Raw genomic sequence first — 18,080 nt, 5'->3', positions numbered from 1 at the left:
ATTGCATATGCAATAGATCAGTTACTTAATTCAGGCTGTTTAGATGTTTCTGGAGTGTAATTACTGTTTAGAATCAGAAAAAGGTTTAATTTGTGTTATTAAGATAGATATAATGGTGACAGTAAATTGTAGATTCTAATAACGCTCATAGTGAATTTAGTTAAGATCAAAGGGTAAAAAAAAAAAAAACTCATAAATTCCAAATAAAATTTGTTGAAATTCTTTAGTTTTCTTCAATTTCTTTCTTACAAACAGAGAATAAAATAAAATTATTTACTACTTAAAATCTTGTTTATTTCAGATTCCTTATGGATTTTGAGGAGTATCGTAAACATGGTAAGTAAATTATTTCTTATAAAATAGCTGTTAATATTATTATTTCTTGACATTGTAGTGTGATCTCTTAAAATGGGAGATTAAAATTTTATTTATAGATTAGTAAAATACAACAAGCATTGACAAGTGAATTTGTTAATATTTAATAATTATCTTGTTGAATTTATTTATTTTGTAAATTTATTAAACATCTGATTTTTAACTAATGTTCAAATATTCATACTGTCAGTCAAATCAGAGTAAGCCGCAAACACAGGTTAAGCCCTAAATAAAAAAAACCTTTGTTTATGTAGATTTGGTATAATAAGTAATTGTAATTAGTAATTGCACCTGACACACCTTGATGAAACAAACACGTGAAATTAATATACTTAGCTTACAGCCAGAAGACATAGACGTCAAATTTACTTTATTCATTTAATTTTCGGTACACAACATTTTCGATTATGCAACACCTTCTAGGTTTTTATACTTTGATGATAAACTGAATTTAGTAGAAGAATATTTTAAATATATTCTAAATAAATCTAAGCAAAGAGGGAAAACACACAAGAGAACTGGGATGTTTTGAAGGGAATGGAGCCCCATACGGTTTCAGAATTACATGTCTATAAATGGTATGTGTACATACTCATATACCTGGATGTAGTTTCATTCATACAATTTACATTTACATACAAATTAGTATATCATATTTTATATATCATACATATAATTTAAGAGTATTTTTTTGTTTACATTGATTTGTCAAATTGCTAGTTTGATGTTATTATCATTTCTTTCTGTTCTTTGTTAAGATTTTGACCTCATAAAATCTATAAATCTTCAGTTACACTGGTAGAAAAACAGCTTAAAAAAGCTGTTTTTCTATTATATTCATTCAATAAGTTGTGCCTTATAGTATTTTTTGCACTGATTTTAAATATGCAAATTAAAATTGAATGGAGGGCAGGGGTTTTTAGTGACACAGACATAAAGAAAACTTTTGCAGCAAGTGTTTCATTAGTCAGGTCTCCCAGGGAATATTCAGCCATGATTGGCAATTTCATAGAAGTTAGGAAGAAGCCCAATTGAGGTTAGGCAAAGGAGGATGTTGTTAAGAGGACAGATAATCCATCAGCTAGTCCAAAGATGATTATTTAATAGGGCAATCTATCCGACCCATGAAGGTAGGTGTTGTAGGTGATTTTCAAAAGGCTAATGGTGGGCCTTATGGTTCTGTCTCACTGGTAATGGCAAATAAAGAGAGGCTCGACAGCCTCTTAAGTTTCCTTGATAATCCCGCAAATGTACATAAATGTTTGGTTAAAATAATTTTCAATAGTGGTCTCTGAAGATGTAAATTTTTATATTTAATCTAATTACCTTAACATTTTTTATTGTGTTTGTATTTAAATAATTAACATGAACTTTAAACACAACAATTTTTTATGTTATAATTTCTTCTTATTTATAATTTATCTTATTTATACTAATGTGTGATTTATGTAATATACTCATACTTTTATTTACCATTCAGAATAAATATTTATTTATTCATTTATACAGTCTTGTTGTAGTAAGTACAATCAATACTAATGTACACCTATATATACCAGCCAAAAAAAAAAAAAATGACTCCTGAATGTGAGAAGCAAATCTTTCAATAGTTGCAGGGGGAATACACTAACTAATGGTTGATGTGGTCTCAACAAAAATCTTTATGTACTTTAGACTTTGTGTATTGTATGGTTGAAATCAATGTAAAATTACAGCTGTATGTTCCAAGTAAATGTTTCCATCACTCCTTTTTTTTATTAAATCATTATGATGGCTACCTCTTGGGTAAAGTAGTTCTCCACAGAGATCTCCAATCGGAGACTTATCAAGACCAGTAGTTCATCAGAAAATACATGAGCAGTGACAAATTTGAATAAGAAAATTGAATTTTACAGGTTTAAATAAATGCGATGGACTAGTCAGTTTGAAACAAGAAATGGATGATTAACATTAAATATAGTGAGAATTAGTGGGGTGAAATTGAAAGATGAACAGGATATCTGGTCTGGGAATGAAAGGATAAATAGCATCAACCCAAAGTCAGTGGAAATGCAAGACTATCAATAATGATGAATAAGAATATAGGACTAAGAATAAGTGTAGGACGAAGTATGTTACTACAAGCAACACTACAAAAGAATTATTTTACTCAGGATAGATTCAAAGCCCAAGATTACTGTACAGATATATAAAATAAGATGAAGTGAAGACTATGGGGAAAAATGTACATGTCATAGATAATCTAATCAAATATATAAAAGGAAATGACAAATTAATAGTAATTGGTGGCTGGAATGCTGCATGAGGAGAACAATAAAAATGGAATGTAATTGAAGAATATGTATTTTATAAATAAAAATAACAAAATGAAAGAAGTATAGTGCAAAATTTTAAAAGCCTACCTTATTTATTATAGGTATAAAGTAGAGATTACAAACCCCTTGTTTTAAAAATCCTAAAAGAGAATAATGGCTAGGAAGATATTTTGAAACTAAATTATGGACTGCAAAACATATCGTATTAGGTATTCCAAATATTGATTCTAATAACAATTTAGTGATAATTAAATGTATTTGAAATTTTAAAAAAATATAAAAAAATCATGTCAGAAGTACTGCAGGATGACCAGTATTAGATTAAAGAGATAAAAGGTAGCAGGAACAGATAGGAGGGCTGTGTAGAAGGGAAAGATTGAACAGTAAAGTACTCCAAGAGAAAAAAATTAACTGATAGAGATTTTAGAGAAGACTCTGTACTACTATCTGAATTTGCTAGACCCTGAAAGGCTTCAAGAACACAAGAATAAAGCATCAGATGATTTTTTTTTTGATGATACATCATCTGAATCACTATGTTGTTTGGATGAAGTAGGACTATAAAAGCTTTATACATTAAACTGAAAAATTTGATACTAGAGAAGTACCCTCAGATTTGAAAAAAAAACGTGTGATGTTACCCTATCAAAGAAAGCAGGAGAACATAAATGTAAGGATTTCATAGTATCAGTCAAATATCTCACGCATCAAAAATATTCACTAGGATAATTTATTTGACCTTCCTTAACAGACGTTTACAAACAAATAGAACATATGATGGAAGGTGAAGACTGGTTCTTAGGAAGAATGCGGTCATAAAGGAGGCTACTCTAGTTCACAGACTAACATTAGCAGGTCAGATAAGAAGAGTAATAAAACCACATACATGGAATTTATAGATCTGTAGAAAGAATTATATGATGTAGAATAGAATAAAATCTTTGAAATGATAAGAAAGATCAGAATTAAATATGGGTACTATTGTTGAAGAGCGAAAGATGAAGAAAAATAAACTCTAATTAAAAATGACTGACGTCCATCCCTTTGCTTTTCAGCTTATTTGCAGAAGAAACGACAAAGAATTAAACAATAAATCAAAGAGTTAAGTAAAAATGCAAGGAGAGAAAATCCACTAATGACACTGATATTTTGATAGAGACCAAAACTGAGTCACAATATATATTAAAAATGGAATGGATTTATTTATTTCTAAAAGAGAAATTTACGTATAAAGTAAGTTTAAAACAAAGGTAATGAAATGTGATAAAAAGGAGGATAATGAAAAATTAAATAGTAATTTAGGTAAACATAATAAAAGCAGTCATTGGATTTTTCTATTTACGGAGTAAAATGATAAAGAATGGACAAAATGTTGCAGATATCAAAAGCAAGTGGCAGAAGCAAAAAGAGCTTTCATGAAAAAAATTTCAGCTAGTGTGAAATAATGAAATATACAACTAAAAAACGAAGAAAAATTTGCATATAATATAAACACTTCACGGTAATGAAATATGGAAAATAGAAAAATAGACAGAAAGAAAATAAAGGCAATTGAAATTTTGTATTACAAAAGGGGGTTGAAATTTGGTACATTAATAAAATTTTAAATGAATAGAAAGATCACAAAGAACAGTAATACAATAATTGAAAAAATTAATAAATCTCTGCTATAGAAAAACAAGATTAAACTGGATCGAAGCAATTTAGAAGGATCTCGTATACGAGGGTTATTTTTTCAAGGTCCGATCGGTCGCGAAATAAAAACCCGCGTAAAAATCGGATGAACCTTTGCTCATATGTGTTGCGCAGCGTCTCTAGTATGGCCTTCAATCACGCCGCGTCACTTCGTTTAGTTCTGAACACGCAGCTAGCACGTAAACATATCTACAACAATAACATCTCCCGCCAAGTGTGAAGTACGTGCGGTAATTCGATTTCTTCAGGCTGAGGGGTGTAATGCGACTGAAATTCATCGACGAATAAGTAATGTATACGATGAAACTTCAACGAGTGACAACAAAGTGCGACAATGTTGCAGGAACTTTAAAGCAGGACGTACAGATGTTCATAACATCTGTAACACGCGAGTGTCAAGCGATGTTCTGGTTGAGCGAGTGGATGAAGCATTTCGAGAAAATCGTCGGTTCAGAACTTCTGTATTGAGTGATTCGTTTCCTGAAATTTCAAGGTCAGCTCTCTACACCATTTTGAGTGAGAGACTTCAGTACCGCAAACTGTGTGCGAGATGGGTTCCCAAGATGCTTTCTCCAACGAACGAGATGATGTTTCTCCAACGCTACCACAATGAAAGAGAAGAGTTTTTGAACAAACTTTTCACAGGGGACGAGACATGGGTCCATTTCGAAACTGAAGAAACAAAAGAACAATCCAAACAGTGGATGCATTCTCATTCTCACACTAAACCAAAGAAGTTCAAGGAACCTTCTCCAACAGAAAGCGTGTGGCTGTTGTGTTCTGGGACCGGAATGGAGTTCTCTTGGTGGAATTCATGGAACGTGGCACGACCATCACTGCAGCCTCATACTGCGTGACTCTTCAACGTCTACGAAGGGCAATTCAGAATAAGCGGAGAGGAATGTTGTCATCAGGCATTGTCTATCTCCATGACAATGCTCGGCCGCACACTGCAGCTGTAACAAAGAGCTCCTGCAGCGTTTTCGTTGGGAAGTGTTTGATCACCCACCATACAGCCTGGATTTGGCTTCCTCCAATTTTCACCTCTTTGCTCACATGAAACGCTGACTAGGAGGACAACATTTTGGAACAGACATCGAGCTGCCGACCAGCTTAAAAACATGGCTGAAAACACAGGCGGCTCCGTTCTATGACGAGGGTATTGGAAAGTTGGTACCCCGCTACGACAAATGTCTAAATCGGAGTGGCGACTATGTAAGGAAATAGCGTAACTATGTAAGTACTTGTTACAAATAAAAAAGTTTTTATTTTCACTGTGGTTTTAATTTCGTGACCGATCGGACCTTGAAAAAAATAACCCTCGTATTAAGAGGTTGAAGTTTCAGAAAAATATATTGTAGACTGGGATCTCTTTTAAAAGTTAACTGATAAGAATAAAGAGTAAACAGAGTAAAGAGTAAAGAGTAAAGAGTAAAGAGTAAAGAGTAAAGAGTAAAGAGTAAAGAGTAAAGAGTAAAGAGTAAAGAGTAAAGAGTAAAGAGTAGTTATGAGTTTGGGTATGAAAAGAGTTGGCTCGAAGAAAGGAAAACAAAATGAGTCGATTATGAGTTAAAACATTAAAATAGATTCAACAAATTATCTTTTCGCGCTCCATATATAGTCTGAACGAAAAAATGAGACATATATTAATAATTGAAATGTAGATAAATATTGCTATAATATTTCATGTAGCAAACACTAAAAAAGAGTTTTAAATTAATGTTGAAAAAAATTTATAGAAATGTATTTCGAAAGTATAGCACTTTTCACCTTAAAACTTGTGTAATAACGAAACTTCTTAAACGATTCAGACATGTCTTTATAATTATGGTATACATTTAACACAAAAAGAAATTAATCAATAAAATCGACCCTTATTCCATAGCATCCGAAGATCTTTATATAATTTAAGATCAGTAATTATAAGATTAGTGGAAATATTTACCAAAGTAATTTTAATGATGATGATTAAAACAATACAGATTTATGAATTCAGATAACGATATTTTTAATTTATTCGGAACGTAGACGGTTCGATCGTAAACATGTAAGGAAGCAGCTGAGATGCAAATACATTTTATGTAAATTTCTTTAGTTTTACATCAGTTTTATTACTTATTTTACTCTTTATTGAATTTCTCGGCCATTTTACATCGTCTATTTTTCTCATCCCGGTTAATTTATACAATTTACACAAATTGTATTTACACAAAATCATATAAAAGTAAGTTGTCTCATTAAACACTATGCATACATAGAACTACTACTTACAATAAAAGAAATGTCTTTTTTATGAGAATGCAGTGCTTATATTAGGTTCTCCTTTTTTTTCTTTTTTCATGTGTTATTATTTATTTAAAAAAATAATTTTGTTGATTTTGTTTACATTCTTTGAGAATAAATTCTCGCTAATACAATTTGTTTGGGTAATTTGGTAATAATTAAGATCTTAAAAATTTCTGGTTTCACTGAATTTCTTCTTTCAGGTAGGGCTAACTTAAGTGTGGCTAGGAACACCGCTTAAAGTAGAGCTGAAATTAATAATTCTAGTGTCGTAACTGAGGTGTGGTAGATATAATATAGTTTGATTGTTAATGTGCTCGTTGCTTCGGTACCAGCACTCGTTGGCAAACGTACGCAGTTGACTGCGTACGATTGTACGTAGGTAATTTTATCGAATATCAGTGCTACTTATTATTTGTTTAAATACCCGATTTATTTAATTTTAATGATATCGAAATGCTATTTGAATACCGCGAACAGAAAGGATAACATAAGTGTAATTTTCCTTATCGCAATGACATAAATTCAACATGGTATTTTTATCTAATGCGGTGCAGCCGGTTAGTTAGAATCGATTCCGTACGCTGATCACTAAAGCAGTTCGATTTTACCGTTCATCTTAAATCGACGTTTAAGATGAACGGTAGGAATTTGCCTACTGATGAACACGATGCCGTTGCGTTCCTGCAACTGCAAGGAATTCTACTGGGAACCAGGATGTGTCGCAATGGACACGATATGTATCTTTACGAAAGTGTTTCACGGCGTTGCAGCAAACGTACTTGCCATTGAAAATCAATGTGCGTATCAGTACGCGCCTGAAATTCGAACCTGAGCTTCGCGACGTCAAACTGTTGCTTCGTACAACCTTGAACCGATTACCGGTCAAAATTCAGTTTTCCGAATGGAATAATTCCATTCTAGAAGTGTTTGTCGACTATACTGAACAGCACAGGCCATAAAATTTGGAGAAACGGTTAAAATTGTTGAAATCGATGAGACGATGTTCTAGAGGTGCAAAAATCATGCTGGTCGCATCTAACCACAACCATGGGTTTTCGGTGGCTTTTGTCGAGAGTAAACGGCGAGTGTATCGGCTGTAAAAGTTGTTGATAGATCGATTCAAACTCTTCTGAATGCTGTAAAAGACAAAGTTAATGACGGCAGCGTATTGCATTCGGATTCCTGGCGCGCGTACCAAACCGATGGGCGAGAAATGAAAAGGCTCCGCCATTATACTGTAAATCATCGGTAAAATTTCGTCGATCCTGATAATAGTGCTCATACTCCAGTTCCCGAACGCTTGTGCTTGTGCTGGTTACTGAAATGTCGGAATAAACAGCACAGGGAAACTGCCAGGCTCCACGTAAAACCTTACTTTGACAAATACAACTGGAGACGCATAATAAGGTACTAGACCCCGTTGCAGAAAATACCGATGGAATAAAGTACACCTGGCCGCCGAAATTCGTCATGTAGCAATCAGTAAGTAAATCTAAGTTGAAATAATGCAGTAAACGTAAATTAACACAAAAAAGAAATTCGTTCGAAAAAACTTTGAATTGAAGGGAACAAGAGGTTGCGCCGGTTTTGGAGAATTTATAATAGAATAAATACACTTAGAAAAGTTAACCGTTAACGGTTAACGACTTAAATGACAGAAAAAAGGATAATTCTTAATTTTTTCAGTTCATCCGCTCTACTTTTGTCAATATACGGGGGTTAAGATTTCACTTTTTTTAAAGACATCGAGGTGATATTTATAGCAGTTCATGCGAAATGAAGGTCCCCGCTAATAGTTAATCCGAAATCGACCAGATAATTATTTCTGACGAAGCAGTGCTCTAATTCGAGGTTTTTTGTTGTTATAAAACTACACCTAGACTTTTTCTTTTCTTTTTTTTCTTTTAGGTATTAATGACAGTATTTTACCTATTCGTAATTATAAAAGGTCGGAAACACAATAATTTCAAATTTACTGGCCTTATTACATCGATATAACAGATCGTATTTTTTCAAGTTGAATATTCGTTTTAATCTTTTTATGGATGTTAAAGATATATTACATTTCGAACGAAAATGCATGGGTAAAATTAATATTGTATGCTATACTGACGACCAGCTTTGCGTTTCATTAAGACACTTGAAAGCGATACAGTAGCTATGAGGCTTGATTGTACGATAGACTAAATCTATTCGATCATCTTACGAAAATTTATTGTCTAACGAGATAACCATGAAAATCAACAAAAATAAAAATTATCCGGTTATCAGGAGGATTTTTTTTCCGAGCGATAATTAAGTTACGTTTATCTGAAACGAAATTACAACTGTTTTTAACAGACTTCAAAAAAGTAGGTTATGTCTTCGACCCGTACATATTTTTTTGTATTTGTTCGCGCATAACGTTTTTCCTATTAATCCAGTAGAAATAAACCTTGTTGAGATCGACGCAGCTGTTTTCACGGTGGTACCATGATGTTGAAAAAATTCTTTAGATACAAAAAATCAGTCTAAAAATTGACAAAAAAGTTTTGGCCATCCGGCGGGTAGGTAAAAACAGTGAGAATCCGATTTTCTATACGTATGCGTCACGTTAGATGATATTATATGGTCTTTTGCATGGCAGGTTGTGTGAGCTTTTGCAAAGATACGTTGTATATTTAATAAAATCATGAAAAATTGAGATATCGATAGGAACAGTGGGAATCTTATAATTCTATAAACATGCATCACATTACATGGTCTTGATGTCGCTTACATTTAAAAAAATAATAATTACATACGTATTACTTTTGATTCATCCGCGTTTGATTTTATGAATTTTAAGAGTTTCACGATTTAAGTCGCTACAGCAAAGACACATTTTTTAATAATAGATACCGATTTTATTATTTTTATTTTTGTCGCTTCTTCGTTTATGGTTGCTTGATATCAATAATTCACATTTATTTAAAGGTCACTTTATTATCATCGTTATAAGTAGGTTTACTTTTAGGGATTTTTTTTTTAAAGCAGAGAATATATTTTCTGTTTTACCTCTTTACTTTCCCGGAAACACTGCATGTACTACACTGTATATAACAGGCATGGCAACATACAGCCCGCGTAATGAATTTATGAGACCCGCGAAAAAGTTTTCAATATTAGTTGTTTTTATAAGCAAATGAATAATGGAAAAAACGGAAATTTAAAAAACTTGCCAAGGAATATTTAGTAATTTTCAGCTCAACTTATATTTGGGAACAAACCTTTTCTTTAATGAATCTAAATAAAATACAACAAATTCCATAATGAAATTTTGTATTTAACTTTTTTAATTTTAATATTTCATTTGGCCCGTGAAAAAAGTTTCTTTCCAATTCGGCCCGGAGGCAAAAATTGTCGGCCATGCTTCTACTGTATTAAGAGAAGGTAGGGTAAACGTACCGAAAGTTAACTTTCCAATATTTCGTTTCGGGTCCTGATCAAGTATTTTGTTTATTGCATTAAATGAAAACACAACTAATGAATATTATTTTACACACACATACACACACACATATATATATATATATATATATATATTCCGGCAGGAGGAATAGGCATACCCGGTTTCATCCCGGATGGTAACTTATTATCAATCGTGGAAGCTGTAAATATTTTTTTGGAAAAATATTATAAGTGCAAATGGAAAAAATATATAAATTTTATTATGTGCCGGAGAGATTGGTTGAAAACTGTTAGATGGGGGAGATGCTCTTCTATAAATATTTCTTAATAAAACAGAGAATATGTTCTTTAATCGTGTCTTAATTAATTTACCGTAAAAATCTAAGTAAAACTGATACTGATGTTATACGATAAGAAAAAAAAATAAAGTGATGGAAATAATCAGGGGTGCACCCGTAAATTTTCCAGTACCGGAACGGTTGATTTTGTATCATGTCACACCACAAGAATACAGTCCAACCTCAGGGGCTACATGACGGTGTTAAAAAAAATGCACATTCATTTCGATGTTTACATCGAAAAGAACCAAACATTTTTTTCCATGTCAAAAGTTTTTTTTTGTCGTGAATTAGATTATTAGCGACTTATTTTGTCGCCGTTTTCCCACGGATATCCAAAAGCAAGGACGGTTTTCGTGTGGTCTGATTTTTTAAAAATTTAGGTTATATTTTTTATCGGGACTCATAATTTGTTAATAACATACCAATAAAAATAAAAATGAAGTGAGGATTAGGAGCGAAACCGAACGATTATAATATCCATAAAAACATTTCATATTCGCATAACATTCGTTATACCAGTTCGTCGCAAAGTGCCGAAGTTTAAGGAAATGAAGTCTAATATCTTTCATTAAGAAATATGATAAAAAACTCACCGGGCTGGTCTAGTGGTGAACGCGTCTTCCCAAATCAGCTGTATTGGAAGTCGAGAGTTCCAGCGTTCAAGTCCTAGTAAAGTCAGTTATTTTTACACGGATTTGAATACTAGATCGTGGATACCGGTGTTCTTTGGTGGTTGGGTTTCAATTAACCACACGTCTCAGGATCGGTGGAACTGAGACTGTACAAAACTACACTTCATTTACACTCGTACATATCATCCTCATTCATCCTCTGAAGTATTATCTGAAAGGTAATTACCGGAGGCTAAACAGGAAAAAGAAAGGAAGAAATATGATAAAAATCGATACTAATGTTAAAATAAAACGTAGCCTAGACTTTAAGTTAAAACCGATTTTATGTGAAAGGATACTTTTTTATTTCTTCCAAAAGCAGTACTGGAAAGGCGTTCCGGGACATGTGCACTCCTGGAAGTAATACAAAATAGAATACCGATGGGTTCGTTTGCATCAAGTTATTTTTGGTCACCGAGTCACACAAAATATTATAATATGTAAATAGATAAAAAAAATTTCATTTTTTAAACAAAATAAAATATTTAAAAAATATAAAGAAAAATTAGAAGATAAAAAAATTTTAAACAAATTTTTATTTACGAAGATTTCAGTTTTTTTTTCAATATAAAAAATATTAATTTTACGCTAGATGCGAAGCCTATTTTCATAACTTAAGGGTAATTGGAGGGGGTAAGGGGGCTCAGACATAGTTAGCATAATTGAGCTTTCTATTTGCTCCGAAATAATGTATTAGGAAAGTAAGTTTTTTTTTTTTTGTTTAACTTCCGGGACCACCGTCAGCTTATTACATCAGAGGATGGGATGAAATGATTTGTAGCGTGTGAAAATACCATGCCTGACCAGGATCGAATCCGGGACCTCCGGATGAAAGGCCGAGACGCTACCACTCACGCCACGGAGGCCGGTGGAAAGTAACGGTTAGAACATAACATATATTTTTTCTAATTTTCGTAATTTGAAGGCGGGAAATATTTAATTTCATTTTTAATTAAATAAAGGCTTACATCAACAAGGAATTTCTGACTTTTTTGAAATAGTGAGATTTTTATTTCATCGAAGTTTAATTAAAATAATCCTAAAATTTTCAACTACCATAAAATTATTTCAGATACCGATAAAATTAATAGATTACTATTCTTATGTTAATATAAGGGCTTAAGGAACCTAACAGTAATCGGATAAGAAACAAACTTTCAATACCATAAAGTTCATATCGGTCCTTAAGGGGCATAACGTTTAAAGAATAAGGGTTTGAATATCGCAGGTTTTCAATTTTGAATTAAAGATAGCTAGAAGCTCTTGAGAGGACAAGTAGGTGTTTTTTTTTCGAAAGATAAAAGAGTCCCTGACCTCTATGATAATACTGAGATTTGTTTTCTGTACTTGAAAAATTATTTACGTTAAAAATAACGTTCAAATTCCGTAAAATTACTTTTTGGTTAACAAAAGGTGTTATGTAACCGAGTAGCAATCGCTTGGTATCATATAGTTTTTACTAGTATTCAATAAATATACGGTTTTAAAAATAAGGGATTGAATAAACAAAATTTTGAATTTCGAATTGACGGTAGCTAGAAGTTTTTGGAGAGCAAGGTGTTTTTTTTGTTTCAAAAGGTAAAATAAAAATTTTTAAATAGGATATTTCCAATTCGTTATTATTTAAAAGTTGTTAACTTTTAAATGATAACGTTTAGCGGTCGTTAGCTATTCGGAGGGCGAGAAGGCCCTTTTCTTCCTATACTATTTTAATTTTTTTGAAGGCATTTCTTAATAGAAAAGATCCAAATACCTCATAATTCTATTTTGCGTATATTTTTTCATGAGGCAGGTGGAAGACAAGGGTCCCTGAAACCGTAGGGCTACACTATGTATTTTAATTTCGGTATTTATGATAGAACGGACTTTCAAGAAGTTATACTAATTTACGGTCATTAGGAAAGCTGGTTTACTGGCATTACTTCCTCCACCACCTGGTTTAGTCACCCTAAAGCATAAGACCGAATGTCTGCGCCACGAAGAGCAACTGTACCTCGAACAGTTTGTGCGACCAGATTCCTAACTAGCTCCTAGAGCTAATCTAATAGCATGACGGTATAAGCATGGTACAATACACCATTCGCTTTGTGTCCAGCTGTTCACTAGTCACATTAAATAAACTAATACATATTAATAAATAATACATATTAAACTAAATTGAGTAGGCGCACCCCGTCTATACTATATGACTGTCATAAATATAAAATTTATTTTGTGAAAGACAACAAAACACTGCCACGCGTAGGTCACTAATGTCAGCAAGTACCTGTTCACCATTTACATCGCTTGGAGCAATTGGCCGATTACCAGCCATTTCTCGAAGGCAGCCTCCGACAGCAGTGCGGCAAGAGTCTTTCCCCTTAACTGATGCCAACTAAACAACGCAACTGCATCAAGGAACTCCCACTCGGTCCGAAAATGCGGTTCACACCACGTTGACTCGCGATTTGTGAGTGACTAATTTTCTCTTTCACCTCTAAGTTCCAGGGTGATCCGAGTTCTGCCTGCCCCAAGAGCAGGGCAGCCTAACATCATATGCTTGTTCGACTAGACCTTTCCACAGACACACAGCTCATCAGTTGCCAGGCAGAACTTATATAAATAAAATTAACATGATTGGTGAGCACTTGGGCCCTCGTGGCCCTTAAAAATGAACTAGAGACGTATCATTCCCCCAAATCCTGTATAAATTTATACAAGGACCTTTCCTAGGTCGTGGAGTACCATTCTTCCTGCCATGCCTCCATCGGAGGCTTTAAAGCTTCCTCCGCAGTCGGGAGATGGGCAACTGTTCGTAATTTAGTTCCGGTTCATTGTGATCACAGTTTCTCTCCGGTACAAGCCCAGCTCGAAACCGCATCCCAAATACCTGGCCTTCCTGCCTCTTCGCAACTTCCACATGGCCGCCCAAACTTTCACCACTAAATCGATTGGGAGAGCCTTTAACAATACGGCGTTAGCCTCGTAATAGGTTGTTTTAAACACACCATTGCATACGATTAAGGCTCTGCGCTGGGTACTCATTAAATTCTGAATAAGTGCTTTATTTCTGTCTAACCTATGCTCCCAAACGGACGCAGCATAAGAGGTCATACTTTCGAAGACACCTCGGTACACCATATACAAATGACGGCCCGACAGCCCATAATCCTTCCGAGCGGATTTCTCGGAAGCTTAGAAGGATTTTATAAGCTTGTGCATCACAGAGACGGCGTCCGCCGTTACTTGTCTAATATGGTTGCTAAACAGCAACTTCTCATCAAACAAAACACCTAGGTACTTATGAACTCTAACTCGGCTGATTACACAGCCTTTATATTTAATGTTGGGGGGCGGTTACGACTGTACGATAATTTGTCTGCAGCCTTGAGAAACATAAACTTCGTCTAAGGCAAAGAAATCTTTAAATTTTGCATGTCTAGCCAGTCCTCTGCGGTTGACAAAGCCGCTTGCGCTCGGCCTTCTAGCTGTGGTCGTGAATTATCACGAAATAAAAGGAGACAGTTATTGGCGAAAGACTGGGTCGTGACCCCTTCTGGAAACGTCAATTCCAGAAATCCGTCGAATTCCACGTTCCACAGTAGGCGACCGAGAACGGAACCCTGCGGGCTTGTGTATTCTACTTTCTGTAATTTTCTTGTTCTTTTTTTTTAATGTGCTCAATGTAGTTCTTCTATTATCCTAGTGTAACTGGATTTAGGGCTTCTTTGTAGCATTCTAATGTAACGCTGACACTACTTCCTTTTTCATGCAAATCGGAGAAATTTGCGTTAGATAATTTAATTTTTATATAACCCCAAAGTATTTCGATATTATTCAGAACACAATGCGGTATCGTTCATATTAAATCATTCACATTAATTATTCATCCAGTCGAATAGTTTTCACTAAAATGTTTTGTTTCTTTAACTTTGCTTTAAAATAGAATTTCGCAAGTTTTGTCAGATAAACCTTTGTTAAATTCTCAAAATTGAGAACATCTTTAGGAACTTCTACGTTTGATTTCTGAAGCCATCGGATTATTTTTGTAATATTTTCGTTGGATTTATTGCATCTATATGGAGTAACAAGATACAGCGTTGATTTCTTAAATATGATATCGATTACTGTCAAAACTGTTGAATCCTATTGCACAATGGAATGAATCCTATTGGACATTCAACAATTTTTTCTCGCCAAGCTACTTATACGATGATTCTTTCCATACGATGTTTCATAGATATAAAAAAATCTTGTACTCCTGAGACCTTAAATTTTGAACCACCCTCAGGAACGTACGATGTGTAGCCGTAATATTGACCGTCTCTATAGAACAGAGTCAGTAATTTGTAAATGTTCAGTTGCATCCTTCCGATCTTCTGTCGATAATTTTCTATCCTTGAACCCAGTGTTTTGGAGATTTTTAACATCATTCCTTTCGAGATATTAGGAAAACTCTGCCATAATTTCTCGAACCCTTACTTTTCCCTTACTTTTTTCAGAGTAGATGGAGGCAATTTTCTTATGTAAGGATTACGAATCTTCTAGCTGCACTTCAAGCACGAAATCGTCTAGGAAAATACTTGGACGGTTGGGATTTACAGACTGGCCCTTTAATCTAAAGGAAGTAGCTAGGGTATTTCTAAGATATTTATCTATAAGTACTATCTGTAACGGTTCTACCATTTTCTTTACTTAACTTCTATACAGAAAATAGGCGTTTATGCATGTCTTTTTAATTGGGTAACATTTTTCTCCACACGTTTCCTTTACAAGTCCAAAAAAAATCGCACTCAGATTCGTCCGAGTCTCTTTCTCAGAAAATGTAGGCCGTGGAGGCATTCTAATCGCGCAGTAACAGAGGGAAACGTGGAATAGTAAATAGATACGCGGTTGAAAAGTTTATTTATCTTTACTAGTCTTCTAATTCGAATACCTCTTGTATTTCTTGATTTTAAATCGCCTAGGAACACTAGAGCCGGATGATCAACCTCACCTATAAAAAAAAAATTCCGAACCCGATCATCACAGGAAAAATCACGATGACAGTCTTTTGGGATACAAAAGGCCCGGTTTTTGTCGATTTTCTAGAAGATCAATACGATAAACAGCGCACACTGCTGTGATATGCTTATCAAAAAGGTGAAGCCAGTATTGTTGTAAAAACGTCCTGGATCTCAGTGCAAAAGTATCATTCTGCATTACGATAACGCCCAGCCTCACATAGCTCAGGTAACTCTAGAAACCACCGTTGAAGTACTAGTTCACCCCACTCCGCCATATAATCATGACACGGGCCCGTCGGATTTCCACTTGCTTGGTCCACTCAACGAGGCGCTACGTAGTAAGAAGTTAGATAGCGATGACGCGTCAAAGAAAATGTCATAAATCGTCTCCGACATCAAAACAAAAATTTCTTTGCAGCAGGCATAAATAAGCTGTTTCAGAGATAAGACAATGTAATAATGTTGCTGAGGATTATGTTTAAAACTGAAAAAATATCGCGTCGATTAAGTAAACCGTTTCAATTTGTGTCTTCGATTATTGAACAACCCTCGTATATCCGACTTTGCAATTCTGTGCGCCTTTTTTATATTAAAATTTTATTACATGAACGATAATGTTTTACCCGTTTGGACTTAATTTTCTTCCGTCTGTGCCTCTCTATTCTTTTGTTTTACAGAGCACTAAGTTCTGCCTTTTGAAGTGATCTTCCTAGAAGCCTTAAATGTTTTCTTTTTCAAGGGTCTTCATTTTTTCAAGATAACGTAATTTCAGTAATAATCTTCTATTAATTTTTTTTTAAATAATTTTCCTCAAAAAATTATTTACAATTTCAACTGAGTTGAAATAAATTCAACGCTTTTAAACAATGAGAAAAAAACACAAAAACAACCTTGTAAAAAGATTTATATTTTTACTATGTTTTTAAAGACACTGAGCATTATTGTTCATGAACAGAAGGCAGTAGCTGACGTTATCACATGATGGAGTGCAGTGCCAAAATCCTAAACCTTAAAATCCGCATTCAACTCTTCCGAATGAATTTTTTATCTGTTCACCTGCGAACAGGAAGTCTTTATAATCCGAGGAAGTTTTGATCATCATATAGAAAATTCCAGCTGTGCATTTCTAGTGGCTTCTTCTAACGTTGTGTTCTTTCTGGCTAGTTTTATTTCTTTTCCTTTTCGGGTAATTTCTCTTTCTTTACAGGTAAGGAAATGGTCGATTACATCGCAGATTATTTACAAACTATACGTGACCGCAGAGTGTATCCAGATGTAAAACCGGGTTACTTACGCCAGCTTGTACCAGAAGATGCGCCTTTAGATCCAGAACCGTGGGAGAAAATAATAGCGGACATAGACGCTGTTATTATGCCTGGGGTAAGTTATTTTATATAAATATTATTATGAAAATAAAGATCCTCTTAAGATGAAGTGCTAATACTAATGTTTTTAAATCTACTTAAACATATCTAATTTTAAATAAAATTACTATTTAAAAAAATAGATTTATATATGTCCCAAAATAAGATTTCGAAAGAATTTCACGTAATACGATAGAGTTTATCCTTAAAAAATATCATATCATAAATGTCAAGTGATCGCTGATTCGTGGTACAGACACATAAATGAACCGATTAAGAGATGTACAAAGAACAGTTTTTAGAAGAAATATTAGGAACTGTTATAGAGGATGAATTCCTTAAAAAATACAAGGAAGCTCGAAATGAACCAGAATGTTTAATTTTGTAAGACAGGCTTATGTTATTAAAATGTAGCGGTTTTACAAAAAATGCGCTAAATTATATTTTAATGGTATTTTACAGGTAACTCACTGGCAGAGTCCCTACATGCATGCTTATTTCCCGGCACTCAACTCTTTCCCATCTCTTTTGGGTGATATGTTAGCAGATGCAATAAATTGCTTAGGATTTACATGGGTAAGTATTAAATAATAACTATCTTTATAATCCTTGTTATGAC

General features: G+C 33.9%; 1 protein-coding gene across 1 annotated transcript in view; it reads left to right on the top strand.

Moving 5' to 3' along the window:
- The first annotated feature begins 315 nt into the window (after nucleotides 1–315).
- LOC142324298 (histidine decarboxylase-like) overlaps nucleotides 316–18,080 on the top strand; it is a 124,461-nt gene continuing 106,696 nt past the window's right edge. Inside the window, exons 1-3 of the mRNA XM_075365226.1 lie at nucleotides 316–336; nucleotides 17,305–17,477; nucleotides 17,924–18,037. Of these exons, the coding sequence (XP_075221341.1) occupies nucleotides 17,313–17,477; nucleotides 17,924–18,037 (279 nt within the window). The 5' untranslated portion in view covers nucleotides 316–336; nucleotides 17,305–17,312. The remainder of the gene's footprint in view (nucleotides 337–17,304; nucleotides 17,478–17,923; nucleotides 18,038–18,080) is intronic.

Source organism: Lycorma delicatula, chromosome 4 (assembly GCF_047948215.1).
Source record: "Lycorma delicatula isolate Av1 chromosome 4, ASM4794821v1, whole genome shotgun sequence".
NCBI lineage: Eukaryota > Metazoa > Arthropoda > Insecta > Hemiptera > Fulgoridae > Lycorma > Lycorma delicatula.
The sequence above is the reverse complement of the archived record's forward strand: the minus strand, read 5'-3'. Positions and strand labels throughout refer to the sequence as shown.